We start from the raw sequence: 19,473 nt of genomic DNA on the forward strand, positions 1-19,473 counted from the left end.
GCAAGCCGCAGCTAGTGCCCAAAAGGGAATGGTATCGGCAGTGTCCTTGGAGTGGGAAAATTTTCTGACACCCATGCAGCAGCAGCCCACTGAACAGCAAGCATGCAGATCCACCTCCAACACCGATCGCCTGGAGAAGATGGTCAAGGACTACATGTCAGATGACGTAGCTGTGTCGAACAATCCATCTGCACCCTTCAACTATTGGGTATCGAAGCTAGACACCTGGCACGAACTGGCAATGTACGCAATAGAGGTGCTGGCTTGCCCGGCAGCCAGCGTTATGTCGGAACGCTGTTTCAGTGCTGCCGGAGGCATCGTCACAGATCGGCGTATCCGCCTCTCCACAGAAAATGCAGACCGTCTGACTCAAATTAAAATGAATCAATCCTGGATTGGAAATGACTACGCAACACTCCAGGACCCCAACCAAGTAACATGACCAATGAACATCTTGGATGGTGTAGCGTTTCCGGTCCCTGTTTATTGAACCTCTCATCTGTATTACATTTATGACTGCATGGCGGCAAAAAGCATTGCTGCTATATCCGCACGCTTTTTGTCCTCATGCAAGGCCTGGGTTGTTGTGTCTCAAAAAGCATGGCCTTCTCCTCCTGCGCCTCCTCCTGTTCCATCACGTCTGCTGCTGCTGGGTTAGCGTTGCCGCGTGGTCCCTGTTTATTGAACCACTTATCTTTATTACATTTATGACTGCATGGCGGTACAAAGCATGCTATCCGCACGCTTTTTGTCCTCATGCAAGGCCTGGGTTGTTGTGTCTCAAAAAGCATGGCCTTCTCCTCCTGCGCCTGCTCCTGTTCCATCACGTGTGCTGCTGCTGCTGCTGGGTTAGCGTTGCCGGTCCCTGTTTATGGAACCTCTTATCTTTATTACATTTATGACTGCATGGCGGTACAAAGCATGCTATCCGCATGCTTCTTGTCCTCATGCAAGGCCTGGGTTGTTGTGTCTCACAAAGCGTGGCCTTCTCCTCCTGCGCCTCCTCCTGTTCCATCACGTCTGCTGCTGCTGGGTTAGCGTTGCCGCGTGGTCCCTGTTTATTGAACCACTTATCTTTATTACATTTATGACTGCATGGCGGTACAAAGCATGCTATCCGCACGCTTTTTGTCCTCATGCAAGGCCTGGGTTGTTGTGTCTCAAAAAGCATGGCCTTCTCCTCCTGCGCCTGCTCCTGTTCCATCACGTGTGCTGCTGCTGCTGCTGGGTTAGCGTTGCCGGTCCCTGTTTATGGAACCTCTTATCTTTATTACATTTATGACTGCATGGCGGTACAAAGCATGCTATCCGCATGCTTCTTGTCCTCATGCAAGGCCTGGGTTGTTGTGTCTCACAAAGCGTGGCCTTCTCCTCCTGCGCCTCCTCCTGTTCCATCACGTCTGCTGCTGCTGGGTTAGCGTTGCCGCGTGGTCCCTGTTTATTGAACCACTTATCTTTATTACATTTATGACTGCATGCCGGTACAAAGCATGCTATCCGCATGCTTCTTGTCCTCATGCAAGGCCTGGGTTGTTGTGTCTCAAAGCGTGGCCTTCTCCTCCTGCGCCTCCTCCTGTTCCATCACGTGTGCTGCTGCTGCTGCTGGGTTAGCGTTACCGGTCCCTTTTCGTGGAACCTCTTCTCTGTATTACATTTATGACTGCATGGCGAAAAAAAGCATGTTACCTGTGCAAAGAAACATGACATTTTCCACATTTAAAAGACAGTTTTTCCTTTGAAACTTTACAATCAATTTTCTCAAAAACTATAAGCTCTTTTTGCAAATTTTTTTTTCCTCTTGTACCCACTCCCAAGGTGCACATACCCTGTAAATTTGGGGTATGTAGCATGTAAGGAGGCTTTACAAAGCACAAAAGTTCGGGTCCCCATTGACTTCCATTATGTTCGGAGTTCGGCTCGAACACCCGAACATCGCGGCCATGTTCGGCCTGTTTCGGCCCGAACCCGAACATCTAGATGTTCGCCCAACACTAATCCTAACAGGTGGCCAGCTAAGCTGAGGATGCAGACACCAACATTATGGGATTTTTGAAGAACCCCCCAGGTATGGACACCTGTGTTATTTATTTTTAGTTAAGGCATGCTTTACAACTTATCTCCATTCAATGTTAATCTTATATTGACCCCTAACTGTAGCTTCCCACCCTACATGGACCTCTTCCTGATGCCTATCACTATCCTCAAACCAATTTTAACTGCCGATTGATGCCTAAATATGCCCTTCACCAACATATAACCCCCTAACACTTTGCAAACAATGGGAATGGGAACCCTCCACAAGCACTAAGGACTTTAGAAGCAAACATTTTAGTTTTCCAAAAAGGACCACCATACATTACTTTTAGTAAGGACAGCTATCCTAGAGCCAACTTTTAGGACTAGTGGAAAGCACAGCCTAATTTGTGGGTCAAAGTCTAGAGCTGTTACTACTCAATGAGGCGGATGGAGAAGGGATTGATGCATATGGACGAGGAGGCTGCTAATGGAAAAGGGAGGCTTCTAATAGAAGAGGGGAAAGGCCACCCAATGTAATTGTATTTGAAAGAGAGGGGCTGTTGCAGTTGGATGTTCCACTTGGAAGATGGGACTGCTGCAGATGCTAGAGGTAGCTGCTGCATACAAAAGGGGAGCCAGAATAAAGTTGGTCTGGGGAGGAGATGTAGGAATCCAGTCTTGATGGGAGGAGGATGGTGACAGAGATGAAGAACTTTTATGAATAAAGCTAGCAGTAATTGGTTGGGTTTATGGTACATACGGGATGGTGAGGAACTCGTTCTGCGAGGTTGATGGCCGCTGTAAAACTGTGGAAAACAATAAAGAGATAGTTAACAAAATTAGACTGAGTATTAAACTGATGACAGAAACGACAAGTGTGACCTAAAAACCCTGACCTGTTCATAACTGGAGCTGAGGCGAGGGTAACTGGAGCTGAGGCGAGGGTAACTGGAGCTGAGGTGAGAGTGACTGGAGGTGAGGGTAACTGGAGGTGAGGTGAGTGTAACTGGAGCTGAGGTGAAAGTAAATAAAGGTGTGGTTTCGGGAGTAATTATAGGAGTGGTGTGATATCCCTCACGTGGAAGTGCAGTTGGGGGTGGGGTTGGGAGTTGTTGAAGGACTAGAAGTGAGGTAGAAATATACTTTGCTGAAGGTATTGTATGAGTGGATATGTGGTGGGGGTGTGGCCAAAAGTGTGCTGAAGGCATGATGGGGGTGGGACACAAGGTATGAACTTATTATGCATACGGTGGCCTAGTAGTTAACACTCTCGCCTTGCAGCGCTGGATTCCCGGTTCAAATCCCAGCCAGGGCAACATCTGCAAGGAGTTTGTATGTTCTCCTCGTATCTGTGTGTGTTTCCTCCGGGCACTCCGGTTTCCTCCCACATCCGAAAAACATACAGATAAGTTAATTGGCTTCCCCGTAAATTGGCCCTAGACTACTATGCATACAAAACTTGGCCCTGCTCTATGATACATACAGTACACAGAAATATGACTATGGTAGGGATTAGATTGTGAGCCCCTCTGAGGGACAGTTAGTGACAAGACAATGTATACTCTGTACAGCACTGCAGAAGCACTGTACAGCACTACAGCGATATAAATACAAAAAAATATGCATACAAATTTTATCAGCCTGAAAGTACCCAACAAGGATATCAGTCTAGAACAGGAATCGCATTCATATCTGTACATATATTAAATCATTTAAACAGTTAGTATATCGATAAGTCGATGTTGTATACTTACTGGAGCAACCTTGCGATTTACTGATAACTATAAAACTGTTTGAGGGAGGGATACATGGAGGGCTAGAAAAGAAAAGCAACAAGGAACAACTTAAAAAAAAAATTTCAATAAATTATGTAAAACGATAATTAGTATTCATAAACACAAACAATATTTCCACCATCAAAAAGGGGAGGGAAATGTGACTCCCATGCTGCTTACTTAAGTTTCGCCATGAGAGGTCGCCACTTGTAATGGAGGTTTTACAGTGTAGGCTGTATGTAGGGCGTATAGAGAAGGGGTAGATTTCATCAAATACATTTGATAAATATGCAGATTCTAATTCAATACGACTCCTTATCCAATTCAGTAAATACTTAATAAACTAACAGATAATCTGATAGACTGCTTTATCAATATGATCTTAGGCAGGGGCGTAAAGCCGCATCTACACGCGTAGATGCAGCTGCGATGGTCCTTATCAATCGAGCCGCTGATGCGGCTCGATTGATAAGATCTGACAGGACGGATCTCCTCACCGCCGATTCCTTGCTCGCTCCCCACGAGGGGACAATGGCAGGGAATCGAGCGGAAGATAAGCGGCGCCGGCGGGGACGAGCGGGGAATCGAATCCGGCTCGCGAGCGGGGATGCGGCGGGGACGCGCGGGGAATCGAATCCGGCTCGCGAGCGGGGATGCTGCGGGGACGCGTGGGGACGAGCGGGGAATCGAATCCGGCGCGCGAGCGGGGATGCGGCGGGGACGCGCAGGGACGAGCGGGGAATCGAATCCGGCTCGCGAGCGGGGATGCGGCGGGGACGAGCGGGGAATCGAATCCGGTGCGCGAGCGGGGATGCGGCGGGGACGCGCGGGGACGAGCGGGGAATCGAATCCGGCGCGCGAGCGGGGATGCGGCGGGGACGCGCGGGGACGAGCGGGGAATCGAATCCGGCGCGCGAGCGGGGATGCGGCGGGGACGCGCGGGGACGAGCGGGGAATCGAATCCGGCGCGCGAGCGGGGATGCGGCGGGGACGAGCGGGGAATCGAATCCGGCGCGCGAGCGGGGATGCGGCGGGGACGCGCGGGGACGAGCGGGGAATCGAATCCGGCGCGTGAGCGGGGATGCGGCGGGGACGCGCGAGGACGAGGAAGAGGCGATCCGGCGGCTAATCGAGCCGCCGGGTCGCCACAACATCTCCACGTGTAGACGGGGCTTAACTAGAAAGGATCAGCCCCTGCAGGGGGGCCCAGAGTTGTGGGGGCCCCAAATACTAACCCACCCTACTTCCCATAAAGGGGACTATACTTCAGATCAGGTGTTTTGTGGTTACACTTGTGGGTGTGGAGATCATGATGGCCACATTTGTTTTATGAACTTTGTAAGATGGGCCCCAAGCAGTGGCGTACCAATAGGGGGAGCAGAGGTTGCGACTGCACTGGGGCCCTTGTCCAGAGGGGCCCTCCCTCAACTGCAGTATTATCTCTCTATTGGTCCTGTGCTCATAATAATCACGTCTATAGATGCTTTGAATAGTAGTAATCATTACTAAACTGTTCCCCATCCCCTTCTTGCATCTCTGACACTGTGGTTGTCCTTGGCAGGTTTTGGTGCGCCGTATCAATTGTTATGTACAGAGGGTTTGGGGGGGGGGGGGGGGGTCAATGTAAATATGCACTGGGGCCCATAGATCCTTAGGTACATCACTAGCCCCCAGGCCATGAAGGGCACCAAGTGGAGGCAAGGAAAGTTGTGTGAACTTTGGCATGGCCCTATCTAAGTTTCATTCATTGGGGGGGAAGGAGGGGGCGGGGCATTAATTGTAGTTACGCCACTGATCTTAGGACTTAGGTTTTTCTGCGCCCCAACCTTAGTGATGTGTGAATCTGTAGAAAACGCATTCCCAAATGTTTTTGCCAAAACTATGACACAATCTTATAGATTAGCAAATCTGTCAGCAAATTTTTGAGGGGAGAAAGTATGTGTACATGATGAAGAATTATGTACAAATGTGAGATTACAGTAGCAAAATAAAGTTTTGTGGAAATGTACACAATAGTAACCTTTTATTTAAAATGATTATAAAAAACCTTAAGGTGGCCATACACTTATAGATTTGCAGCAGATTCCACCATCAGATAGATTTCTGTCAGATGCCTGTCAAGTCGAATCTGACAGGAATCTATTTGACGTGTGTCACAAACTAGGAACAGATTTCAAATAGATTTCAGCATGAAATCTATTGGAAATCTATCTGAATACATTATTGGACCATTAGATCCAATGCAACTCTATTGGCCATGAATCTGCTACCAGCAGCAGATCGACCTAGATCTTCTATCCTGTCAGCAGTGGCGGCTCCAGGAAATTTTTTTAGGGGGTGCTATGCAGGTGCTGGACCAATTTCCGGGGGAGCTGACGACCTGCGGCGCGCGAAGCGCGCCGCGGCAAAAAATGGGTGTGGCTACAACCTGCGGCGCACGAAGCGCGTCGCGGCGAAAAAATGGGCGTGGTCATGACCGGATGAGGGCGGGGCTAACTGTAATTTAAAGTGAACCCAGGGTGAGAGTGATATGGTGGCTGCCATATTTATTTCCTTTTAAACAATACTAGTTGCCTGGCAGCCCTGCTGATCTATTTGGCTGTAGTAGTGAACTGAATTACACCAGAAACAAGCCATGCAGCTAATCTTGTCAGTTCTGACAATATTGTCAGAAACCCCTGACCTGCTGCATGCTTGTTCAGGGTCTATGGTTGAAAGAATAAGAGGCAGAGGACCAGCACGGCAGCCAGGCAACTGGTATTGCTTAAAGGGAGATAAATATGGCAGCCTCAATATTATTCTCACCTCGGGTTCCCTTTAAAAGTGCAACGCAAAGACAGAGGGCCCAAGTTTTGGTGACCCTTTTCCCAGAAAATTCACATAATTGTGCAGGTTTTCTCAAGAAAATACACGTAATGTGAGCAGATTTTAACAAAAAAACACGTCCAATGACCCCAATATGCACATCGTTATCAGATATGGCTCCAATATGCACAATCGGTAGCAGATATGACCCCAATATGCACAATCGGTAGCAGATATGACCCCAATATGCACAATCGGTAGCAGATATGGCCCCAATATGCACAATCGGTAGCAGATATGGTCCCAATATGCACAATCGGTAGCAGATATGGTCCCAATATGCACAATCGGTAGCAGATATGGTCCCAATATGCACAATCGGTAGCAGATATGGTCCCAATATGCACAATCGGTAGCAGATATGGTCCCAATATGCACAATCGGTAGCAGATATGGTCCCAATATGCACAATCGGTAGCAGATATGGTCCCAATATGCACAATCGGTAGCAGATATGGTCCCAATATGCACAATCGGTGGCAGATATGGTCCCAATATGCACAATCGGTGGCAGATATGGTCCCAATATGCACAATCGTTATCAGATATGGCCCCAATATGCACAATCGGTAGCAGATATGACCCCAATATGCACAATCGGTAGCAGATATGACCCCAATATGCACAATCGGTAGCAGATATGACCCCAATATGCACAATCGGTAGCAGATATGACCCCAATATGCACAATCGGTAGCAGATATGACCCCAATATGCACAATCAGTAGCAGATATGACCCCAATATGCACAATCGGTAGCAGATATGACCCCAATATGCACAATCAATCGGTAGCAGATATGACTCCAATATGCACAATCGGTAGCAGATATGACCCCAATATGCACAATCGGTAGCAGATATGACTCCAATATGCACAATCCGTAGCAGATATGACCCCAATATGCACAATCGGTAGCAGAAATGACCCCAATATGCACAATCGGTAGCAGAAATGACCCCAATATGCACAATCGGTAGCAGAAATGACCCCAATATTCACAATCGGTAGCAGAAATGACCCCAATATGCACAATCGGTAGCAGAAATGACCCCAATATGCACAATCGGTAGCAGAAATGACCCCAATATGCACAATCCGTAGCAGATATGACCCCAATATGCACAATCCGTAGCAGATATGACCCCAATATGCACAATCCGTAGCAGATATGACCCCAATATGCACAATTCGTAGCAGATATGACCCCAAAATGCACAATCCGTAGCAGATATGACCCCAATATGCACAATTCGTAGCAGATATGACCCCAATATGCACAATCAGCATCACCTGAAAAAGAAAAGAAAAACCCATTTACTCACCTACAGCCAGAAGACCTTCTTTCCCGACCTCCTGTCCCGAGTCCCGACCTCATTGTGGCGCGCAGCGCCCGCGCGCCCACGATCCTCTTCCTTCCCGACGTCACGACGAGACTTCCTGCCTGCATGCAGAGAGCAGGGCTACGGGAAAATGGCCGCCCGAAGCCATGCACTGCAGACTCGAAGTCTGCAGAACAGGGCTCCGGGCGGCCATCTTACCGTAGCCCTGCCTGCTGCTCCGTGCTGCCGCTGTGTGAACTGACTTGGCGTCTTTTAGACGCCTGAAGTCAGTTCACTCCAGGGGGTGCTTTGGGGGTGCTTGGACAATTCTAGGGGGTGCTCGAGCACCCCCTTGCACCCCCCTGGCGCCGCCCCTGCCTGTCAGATAGATCAAATCCATCAAAATCGATTGAAATCGGCCACAAATCGATCGATAGATTTGAAAGAATTGACTTTTGATCGATCGATTCTATAGAATCGATCAATTGATCGATGGCTGAAATCGACCAGTGTATGGGCCCCTTTACATCCACATAGTGATATATGAGCAATAGCAGTGACTGATTGCCTTTGCCTTTGAAGTGTTTGTACAGCCCAAAAAACTATTTAACTATTCTCTTCTACTGTCCGTATATGTCCACTGATCCTGTCAATCCAATACAACTGTCCATGTAGCTCTCCCTCTCCTTACAAGAGCGGATGCAGAAAAACCGATAGAGAAAACCTTCCCACTCTTCCTTATATAAAAGCATGAGGATGTCCCAAGTCCTATAAATTGCTGGGAGCAGGCTCTATATCACCGGTGTCAAACTCAGGGCCGGTGGGCCTGCCTTATTACTTTATGTGGCATGCAAGAGCTTTAAATTCATATGATTGTCTCAAATTACAACAACAACTTTTGCAAAGTGTATTGTCTCCACAGAACCCAAAGCACACATTAGATATATGCTGTTTAAAGCACATATTGCCCATAAACATCTTATACAATGCACTTCAATTTCAAGATTGACAGAGTGACCTCCTGCCACTAGAGTGCAGTGTTTCTACCTCACAGGTGTTTTTTCATTGATTGGAGAAGAGAACTATCAACAATGAATCTCAACATATCAACAAACAGAAAAGTGGACACAAGAAGAAGACGATTTAATTAATGGTAAAGCAGACATATGTTTATGGTTCAAGAAGGCTAACCAGAAAGTATTTCTACGGACGGTTGATGGGTGTACTTACTGGCGGTCGTACTGACAGGTCTCTGGTATATGAACTGCAAGACAGAGAAACAAAGAGTTCTGTCATATAGCACAAGTACAATAACAATAGCAATTTTTGTACTGAATTGGATTGTTTCTTTAAAAAAAAAAAAAAACCTGAAGCAAGAGGGATTTGCTTTAAAAGTGGCCCTGAACTCAGAACTTTCTCTCTGCTCTAAAAAAATAAGCAACAGCATAATAACCTTTAACCACTTTACCCCCCGTGGTATGGATTTCTCCATCCCTTTTTCCACCCTTATAAAACCAAGGGACGGAGAAATCTGTACCTCCCGCGCTACCGCCGCTGTCCGCACTCCCGCCACTCGTGCGTGCGCTCCCGACGCTCGTGCAGGCCGCCGCCCGCTCGCCCGGAGATCAATGAACGGGAAAATCCATTCCCGTTCGTTGATCTAAGCCCCCACAATGATCTGCTGCTTCTATGAGAAACAGCGCGATCATTGTGATTTTCCCAGCCTCATAGTGCTTCCTGTAAGCGTCCTTCCGGACGCTTACAGGTTGCATGAGCAAAGACTCACTGTGGCCATCTTGTGGCCAAATAGTAAAACTACACCCTAAAGCATTTTACATATACAAATACATTCGTTTTGCACAATAAATTAACTCATTACCTCCCACACTCCAATTTTTTTTTTTTTTTGTAATTAAAAAAAAAAAATACAATAAAAAAAAAAACATAAATAGTTACCTTAGGGACTGAACTTTTTAAATATTTATGTCAAGAGGGTATAACACTGTTACTTTATAAACTATGGGCTTGTAATTAGGGATGGATGCAAAACTGAAAAAAATGCACCTTTATTTCCAGATAAAATATTGGCGCCAAACATTGTGATAGGGACATAATTTAAATGGTTTTATAACCGGGACAAATGGGCAAATACATTTCATGGGTTTTAATTACAGTAGCATGCATTATTTAAAAACTATAATGGCCGAATACTGAAAAATAATAATTTTTTCCCACATTTTTTCCTATTTTCCCATTAAAACACATTTAGAATAAAATAATTTTTGGCATAATGTCCCACCTAAAGAAAGCCTAATTGGTGGCGAAAAAAACAAGATATAGTTCATTTCATTGCGATAAGTAATAATAAAGTTATAGACGAATGAATGGAAGGAGCGCTGAAAGGTGAAAATTGCTCTGGTGCTCAAGGGGTAAAACCCTCAGTGGTGAAGTGGTTAAAGTAAGTCTGAAGTGAGTTTGAAAACAAAAAACAAAAAATCAGATACTCACCTAAGGAGTGGGAAGGCTCTGGGTCCTATAGAGCCTTCCTGTTCCTCCTATGGTGCCCGCGTTCCAGTACGGAATCCCCCGTTAGTGATCTCCGACCGATTGGTCGGAGACTGCTCACTTCCGCCGCTGTGGGAGGCTTCAACAATCTTCAGGAGCCTGAGTGCTCCAGAAGACGGGCCGCTCCGTACTGTACATGCACAAGCACGCATTCTCGCGCACTCGCGCATGCACAGTATGGATCTCTCGGCTCTCGAAGATTGCTGAAGCCTCCCACAGCGGGGAAGTGAGCAGTCTGTGTCATAGACTGTTGACGCGGGTTAGAGCGCTGGAATGCGGGCACTATAGGAGGAACGGGAAGCCTCTATAGGACCCAGAGCCTTCCCTCTCCTTAGGTGAGTAGCTGTTTTTTTGCTTGTTTTTTGTTTTTTTTAATCGCTTCAGACTCGCTTTAAAGAAAAAACATTTCTACGCTACACCTGATACAAATCCTGCAATACATCTGCAGCGTGTCTACTTCCTGTTTTCATGGAAGCAGACATAGGGTTGACATCCTGTGCTTTCAAATTAGCTGATTTGCCGAGGCAGCCAGCTGACACAGCTGAAAGATCAAATTACACTTGTAATTAGTCGCAGATGAGGGGGAATCAGACAGGCTAAACTCTCTAAATACATACATGTGCATTTCTCGCTGTTTTCCTTCTGTCCTGTGCAAATGTCCAGGTCCACTTTAAACAATACCAGTTGCCTGGCATCCTGCTGATCTTTCATGCATCAGTAGTATCTGAATCACTCACCTGAAACAAGCATGTGGTAAATCCAGTAAAACTTCAGTCAAACATCTGACCTGCATGCTTGTTCAGGGTCTACGGCTTAAAGTGGTCTGAAACTCTGACATAACATTCAATAAAAAATGTGTTTTCCTACTTTTTATTACTCATACAGTTATCATATTTGCTTTTGTGCACACATAATATTGTCTGTCTACAAATTACACGTTTCCAAAGTGTAGTTTTTCTTGCCCTAAAATCTGCCTTTGCATTTTATTCAAACTGCTTTTTATTATATGTTAACATCTTCTAATGAGCTGTTCTGAGCTGTTTGTGTGCTTGAAGCAGAGAGAGCTTCACAGAGAGCTCCTTTTCACTTGTTACACTGTGTTTACACACATGTATCAACATTGGAATCTAAACAATGATACTGTTATCTCCAGTTTGAATGCGGATGTGAAGCTAAATAGCAGGACAAAGTGCTGTGTTTAAAGTGGAATATAACCCAGTATTTCTTCTTTGCTCTAAAAGATTATTTACAGCATATAATATACTAACACAATGTTTTTTTTTTTTTTTTTTTTTAGTAAAACAGCATTTAAAGGGTTACATCACAGGGCTGACTTTTTCTCCTGCAGGGGCTGCCTGCATCTGAACTGCTGATTAGCTTATCTTCTGTATACATTACATTCTTTACTTGATACAATTAAGTAAACATTCTCTAGCTGTGCAGAAACTTATGCTAATGAGTCCTGAAGTGAAACACAGGTCAGAAATCACTGATGGCAGCATTTAAAACAGAATTATAACAGTTATGAATAAAATGCACCAGCAGCTTTCAAAGTAAATAAACTGAACTTTGGGAAGTTATAATTTCTAAATGAATAATAATACTTGTGCACAAAAGCAAATATGATAATTGTATGGGTTATAAAAAGTAGGAAAACACATTTTGTTAAATATTTTGTCAGAGTTTTAAACCGCTTTAACCATTTCAGTGATGTTCTGCTAAAAAAGAAATGCTGACTTTCAGACCACTTTAAAGTATTAGAGGCAGAAGATCAGCGGGACAGCCAGGTAATGTGCATTGTACAAAAGGGAATACATATGGCATTGGCAGAACCATGTCCCTCTCACTTCAGCTGCCCTATAAGGCATGATGATACACAAATAAACATTACACAGGAGCACGTACCAGGTATCTTCCTCCTGCAGCCCAAACAAAAAGCAGTGATGAGGACGAGAGGAAGGACACATGCCCCAGCCCAGACTGCACTGAGAGAGTCCATCATGAAGCCTGAAAAATAAATAGAACAATGTAAATATTAAGAAAAAAATAATCTTTGTCCTATTATACCTCAGCCCCTCCCCTTTTCTTAGCAGTACCTATACTGATCGATTATCTGGTCACATGATCATGGTTCTCCTGTTCTTCACTCAAATAATGCCATCTAGGGAGAGACACCCAACTAACAGCTGTTGCATCTGCTTTAGGCAATGCCGGATTTCTGGTGAGGTCACCAAGGCCCGGGCTTTGGGCGGCAGCTGGCCAAGGGGCGTCTTGACATGGAGGAGAGATTGCGGAATATGGAAGAAGAGGCTGCAAATGGAATACAGAGGTTGCAAATAAGGAGCAACATATGGAAATAGGGAGCTGATGCCCAAGAGACCTGTATATAACTGAGGGAGGCTGCTGTACATGAAGGTTAGACATGGAAGAGGGGGCTGCACATAGAATGAGAAGGGCAATGCTGCACATGAAAGGGGGGTTGCAAAAAATGTAGCCCAGGGGGCCAAAAAAGCATTATTCCGGCCATGGCTGTGACCGAAAGCATACTTTTTTTTGTAGTCTTTATCCTGCTGTAAAAACCCGTGATTTTTGGATGAGACCCATCTTTTTGGCACCCCAGTATTCTTTGGTAGTCTTCGGATTTGTTAATTCCATACAAACAGTAAAGACTACCAGTTCCTGTAGCAGCAAAACAAAGCCCAAAACATCAGTGAACCTCCTAAACGTTTTACTGAAGTGATCAATCATGTTCTTCTCTTTTTATTTATGTTTTTTTATAAACAGGTGAGACAAAAATACAGATTTTCAGCATCACATCATTTATCAGCCCAAAGAGCATTGTTCCAGAAGGACTGTGGCTTTCAAAGGTATGTTTTTAGCAAACTCTTATCTGGCTTTCGTATTGTTCTGTGTCAGCAGTGTGAGTCCTTCTGGGCAGGGCCGGTTCAAGTAACAATTGGGCCCCAGGGCAAAATTAGCCTGGGGGCCCCCCAACAGACACCCCCGAACCAAAAAGCGTCATTAGAGGCCCTTTGTTGCAGCCAAATTTCCATCCTGGGCCCCTGAGCTGGCTGCTGACTCTCCCCCAATCACCTCCCAACTTAACAGACTCTGCAGAGTCCCTGGGGAGCAACAGTTAAGATGAGGAGGGACAACCTGGGGGCCCCTACAGGCTCTGGGGCCCAGGGGCAATTGCCTATTTTTTCCTATGGTAGCTCCGGCCCTGCTTCTGGGTGTCTTTCCATAGCATCCTGGAGCATAACTGCAAACCAAGAGGCCCCAACAAAATTCTGATGGGGCACCCCAATGTTCCCACTCCTTCCTATTCCTCCCCTTGAGGACTCTCGAAGACTAGCATTATGAAAAAGTGATTTCTGGCATCCATGTGTTTTACCATATTTTAACAACTTCCTACCCCATGACGTGAAAATAAGTCTCTGCACTCCCCTCCCTACAAAATCCCAGATAACATTGTTTTCCTCTGAGCTGATAACAATGCTACACAGTTGCAAAGGAACTACAGCAAACCCCTCTCCTCCTCCCAGGGAATTCAATGGCAGGATTAATGTGTAAACAAGTGTAAAACAAACATTCCAGGAGCAGACAGATGTAACAAAACAAATGAACTGTGTAAATAAACAGGAGGTATAGACAAATAAAATGTGTGCGTTTAATGTACATTAGAAGCTATTTACATTAAAGCTATAATGTAAAAAGGAGATAAATTGTGCATTTTTTCACTTTTTTCCATATTTTCCTTTTAAAATACAGAGAAAATCAGGTCTGTAATGCCCGGGGGTTATACTTTCTGACCACCCAGAGCAACAAGGCTAGTAGCTGAATAATGGAAGCGGCTACACAGGTTGCCCAGAGCAACTGCAGCTCTGGGCTTCCGATGTCGCTACAAATAAGACACAATGGCAGCGCAGTGCGATGTTGCGCTGCGCATGGTCTGAGTAACCAGACAAAGAACGAACAGACAGACTGACTCTTGCAAGACTAAGCGCTGCCCTAGCGATAGCAAGCATTCAGACAGGTACAAGACAGGACTATAGAGTGGAGCGTAACTAGTAGCAACCGCAGCTCACAGTCATGTCCACAGAAGCAGAGCAAGCAGGTTAACAGTCACCAGCAAGCATCCACACAGGCAAGACTACAGGAAAGAACGTAACTAATAGCAACCACAGCCTATAGTTATGTTCCCAGAAACTAGAGTAGCAGGAATACTACCAGTCACCAACGTGGTGACGGCAGAATCCAAGTTATCAGGATAGTGGACTTCACTGACCCACCGCGGATGCAGCGAACGTCCATCAGGCATGGAAACAAGGCAATAAACAATAATACAGAAAAATAACAAACGGCTCAACTAATGGAAAAATATATATTAGCAAGTCTGCATATATATTTATCAAGAACTAGCTAAAGCACAAATAATAAGGTCACATTGAACTACAATAACAGATCTAATACAGAGTGACAAAGTGCACAGCAGACCAGCGTACTGACCGCTATGTCGGGCAGAGTCTGAAATGGGAGGCAGACTTTTATGCCGGCATCAGCCAATGGATGCAGGTATGCAAATTTCCACACAGCTGAATGGTAATCATTCAATCCTGAGCTGGCTTGATTACCATTTGCTAGCTGAAAGACTATCATAACAAATGTATGCAGTCCTATGCAACAACATGCACGCAGGAAATCCAGGGCTATCTGACTGCAGCAAACCATAGGAGGAATCCCAACAGCATCCTGAACTGCTCTGAACTGCAGAGTGATTGCAAATGACAATAAGACTCACTGCGAATGCGCAACCGAATGCAAGCAGACAAGTCAGAACTGCCCAGTTGCAGCTCCACTGCAAGCAAAAGAACATGCCACAGGAGAGATCCTGACAAGGTCATTAATAAAAACAAGAAGTTTTAAATCAGGATGATACCATTTATTGGCTAACTACAAATGAATAGGAATGAACAAGCTTTCGGCCTTGCAGCCTTCGTCAGGTTTACATCCTGTTAGGCCGAAAGCTTGTTCATTCCTATTCATTTGTAGTTAGCCAATAAATGGTATCATCCTGATTTAAAACTTCTTGCTTTTACTGATGGCTAACACGGTACAATACCCTTCTGCTACTAATAAAAACAAATAGCCACAAAAAGCCTAATTTCCCCTGAATAAAACAACATTCAATCATTTAGTTGTGATAATTATTTATAAAGTTATTGCCAAAGTAATCAGAGCTGATCTGAACTGTGAAAATGACCAGGGTAGGGAAGTGGTTAAAGGCACTTGTATTGACCTGAAGAAGCGGGCTGAGACCCGTGAAACCCGTTGTCCTTATACTTGTGCTGAATAAATATTTTAATCTTTTTACATTAACCCTGTGGTTTAGATTCTTCCATCTGGAGTGGTAAAGACACCTCTCTCCACCTTATTATTATTTTTCGTTTCATCACATTACCTATCTTTGGGCGCCTCCCCCCTTCCCCCCCCCCCCCCCTTTTCCCTCAGTATCATGAAAAAGTGAGGTCATCATGATCTCCACACCCATAACAAGCGTAGTCACAAATACACCTGATCTACAGGAAAGGAGAGTTAAAATGATACCTCACATGCCATATTTATTACTAGCTGGGCAGGTATCCCAGATGCATTCACTAGGGAGACAGTTCAGGGGCCCTAGTGCTGTACAGATGTATCGCTAGGCAACTGCAGAGCAATACATCTATAGAGCATTGGGGCCCCAAGCTTTTACCCTAGCGATAGAATCTGATCGCTGCAGATGGCAGTCATTAAAAGTATTTAAACAGTATATCTGGGGCATAACAATAAACAATGGACCCTGCAAGGGATGCAGCCTCAGGGGGGCACAGAAACCGCAGGTGGCCCCATGGGGGGAGAAGTCCTGAGAGACTGACAACTAAGGGCATGGAGAGAAAAAAGCTTTCTGCACTCTGCACAATTGTTCTTATGACTGCATCTGCTCGGCCACTGATAAGCATTCATTCAAAGTTTCGTAGACAAAGTTTGTAGACCGTCCTATTCAGTGTGCAGCAGGCGCTGCCCAGCCCCCAACCTCACTACCCCTCCCCAAGTGCTGAGTACTGTGGTGATGCTGGAGAAGTCTGCAGAGCCAGTTCTGCTCCATGGACAGAGTGAGTGTAATAAGCTGAGGCTGGGAGCACACTCGTCTGTCTTTTCTGTATGCGTTTTCTGCACACCATGTGTGTCTGTATGTGTAAAAAAAGCATGTTTTATAACAGAAGCTAATGTAATTGATAGAAAACATTTGCTTCACTGCTGTCTGTTTTTATCCTCATGGGGAAAACACATGCAAGTGTGCACAGGCCAATTTTATAACATTAGTTCTCAGTTTACCTGTGCAGAAAGCGAGGAGGGGAAGGAGGCAGGGGGGGGGGGGGAGCTAGTGATATCTAGTTATGTCCCTGTAGTATATAAACCAGTATAGGTATTGCAGGGGTTAACAAGGGGTTACTACGCTGGGCTGGGGTTAAACTTAACTGGGGATTAAGCAAGCGGGAAAAAAAACAGCATCAGAACTTTGTTTCTCTTATTCAAGCCTCATTTTTAGCTGCACAGAAGAAAACTGCCCAGGCTTTTTTTCCCCTGATGCACTGCAAAGCATGATGGGGTTTCTGATGTTGTTGTTCTCCTTCTGCTGTTTTGGTGGAATTTTTTTTTTCTTTTTACATTTTGAATTTGACATTTGAAGCCTAGTGTGTGCAGCTGGGAGGGGTAATCAGGACACAGGACAGTTGGAACTGTGTCTCCTGCTCCTTGTCACCTCCTTATCAACCAAAAAGATGGCTGCCCCCATGACAAAGATGGCAGCCCCCATGAATCACAAACATTTGCCTGTTCTTTTAAAACAGGGTGGGTAAAAAATTATATTACCTATCTATTCTAATTAACATAACTAATGTAACTTAATGACAGTATGTTTGTTTAGGCTGAAGTTCCCCTTTAAAGGCTCAAACCCATTAGCAGCCTTTTCTAACAGCCGGTGATTTGAAAAAGCTCTTGTTGAGAGCTTTACATTAGCAAGAGCTGTTCAAATCACAGCTGCTTAGTAACGGCTTAGTAATTTACTTCTAGTGGTTTCCAGGCCTAACAGAGGACTGTGCATGCGCACAAGTGAGTGTGCATGATTATGTGCACACGCGGGAGCGCGCACGGAACATGCATGCGCGCACCTGTGACAGCGAACAATGGGTTTTACTGGGGGACGTAGAGTCTACGTCCTAAAACAAAAATTAAAAAAGAAAATGAAGGCTTCTAAAAAGTTGAAGTAAAAGGCTTTTCAGATTCTGCCAGGCACAATACAAAATTCCTGGTGATAAAGAATAACTCAAGTGTCTGCTACGCAACCTTCATAGACATCTGCATGCTGCTTGTAGTTTGGATATGATTCAGCAAAAGTCATAGTTGTTTTAGTTTCGGTAACCTGTTACTTTCGTTATACACATCCCCCATGAATATGTAACACTTCCCTCCCCCATACCTCCTCCACACCTCCACCACACGCAGCCCTCTCTTCCTCCTTACCCCCAGAGCTCTGCACCAGATCTCTGCAGCTGCAACCATCACCGCAGGACCAGGGACTCCGAAAGTGTTGTCAGTGCAGAGTGATAATGTACCTAACCTGCACCTCCCCTTCCGACCAGCAACCTATGTCTCATACATATGCTTTCTGGGTCCGGCTGCTAAGTGACACTGCTCCTTACAGTGCCAATCTCTCCTCTCCTGATGTACTCTGTGCTGCTGGGGGACTCTGCTCCCTCCTCTAACTCTCCTCTCCTGATACACTCTGTGCTGCTGGAGGACTCTGCTCCTCCCTATGCCTAACCCTCCTCTCCTGATATACTCTGTGCTGCTGGAGGACTCTGCTCCTTCCTCTACCTCCCCTCTCCTGATATACTCTGTGCTGCTGGAGGACTCTGCTCCTCCCTCTATCTACCTCTCCTGATATACTCTGTGATGCTGGAGGACTCGGCTCCTTCCTCTAACTCTCCTCTCCTGATATACTCTGTGCTGCTGGAGGACTCTGCTCCTTCCTCTATCTCTCCTCTCCTGATATACTCTGTGCTGCTGGAGGACTCTGCTCCTCCCTCTATCTAACTCCCCTCTCCTGATATACTCTGTGCTGCTGGAGGACTCTGCTCCTCCCTCTATCTACCTCTCCTGATATACTCTGTGCTTCTGGAGGACTCGGCTCCTTCCTCTATCTACCTCTCCTCTCCTGATATACTCTGCGCTGCTGGAGGACTCTGCTACTCCCTCTATCTACCCCTACTCTCCTGATATACTCTGTGCTGCTGGAGGACTCTGCTTCTTCCTCTATCTACCCCTCGTCTCCTGATATACTCTGTGCTGCTGGAGGACTCTGCAACAAGGCTCCCACAGTGTGATGTCAGTACCTCAGTGTTGTGAGGCACTGACATAATTTGTGGGAGGGGTTTAACCACAATATCAGCCATATAGAGCCCCCTAGTGTAATGGATAACAGAGGTGCCAAAAGGATAAAATCAATTGTTAAAAAGATAAAAAATGCTTTGGAGGCAGTTGGTGGACTTACCTCCTGTAAGCAGACACAACAAGCTGTGTATTCAAAAAACAAAGTAGATTTATTTGTACACTCCAGGCAATATTCGCAACGCGTTTCACGGGTACATTCCCGCTTCCTCAGGCAATAATTAACAGGAGTACACACTGAAAGACAGAGACAAATACAGTGACCTCAGACTAATGAGCATCATGTTTGGGAGTTGTTATTGAAGTCATTGGTAAGGGAGCATAAAAAGGAGGGGAGGGGGTCATAAAAAATATACCGGGGGGAGGGGGGAAGTTGCTAGGCTGGGAAAAGCCTGCTAGGGTGCTGAATATGGTGGGTGGATTTGGTAGTGGTGGAT

General features: G+C 45.6%; 1 protein-coding gene across 1 annotated transcript in view; it reads right to left on the reverse strand.

Moving 5' to 3' along the window:
- LOC137525468 (E3 ubiquitin-protein ligase TRIM58-like) overlaps window positions 1-19,473 on the reverse strand; it is a 115,509-nt gene that overhangs the window by 57,122 nt on the left and 38,914 nt on the right. Inside the window, exons 2-5 of the mRNA XM_068246568.1 lie at window positions 12,449-12,550; window positions 9,209-9,242; window positions 3,771-3,832; window positions 2,777-2,822 (exon numbers count right to left, since the gene is read on the reverse strand). Of these exons, the coding sequence (XP_068102669.1) occupies window positions 2,777-2,822; window positions 3,771-3,832; window positions 9,209-9,242; window positions 12,449-12,550 (244 nt within the window). The remainder of the gene's footprint in view (window positions 1-2,776; window positions 2,823-3,770; window positions 3,833-9,208; window positions 9,243-12,448; window positions 12,551-19,473) is intronic.

The sequence above is a fragment of the Hyperolius riggenbachi genome, chromosome 7 (assembly GCF_040937935.1).
Source record: "Hyperolius riggenbachi isolate aHypRig1 chromosome 7, aHypRig1.pri, whole genome shotgun sequence".
Taxonomy (NCBI): Eukaryota; Metazoa; Chordata; class Amphibia; order Anura; family Hyperoliidae; genus Hyperolius; species Hyperolius riggenbachi.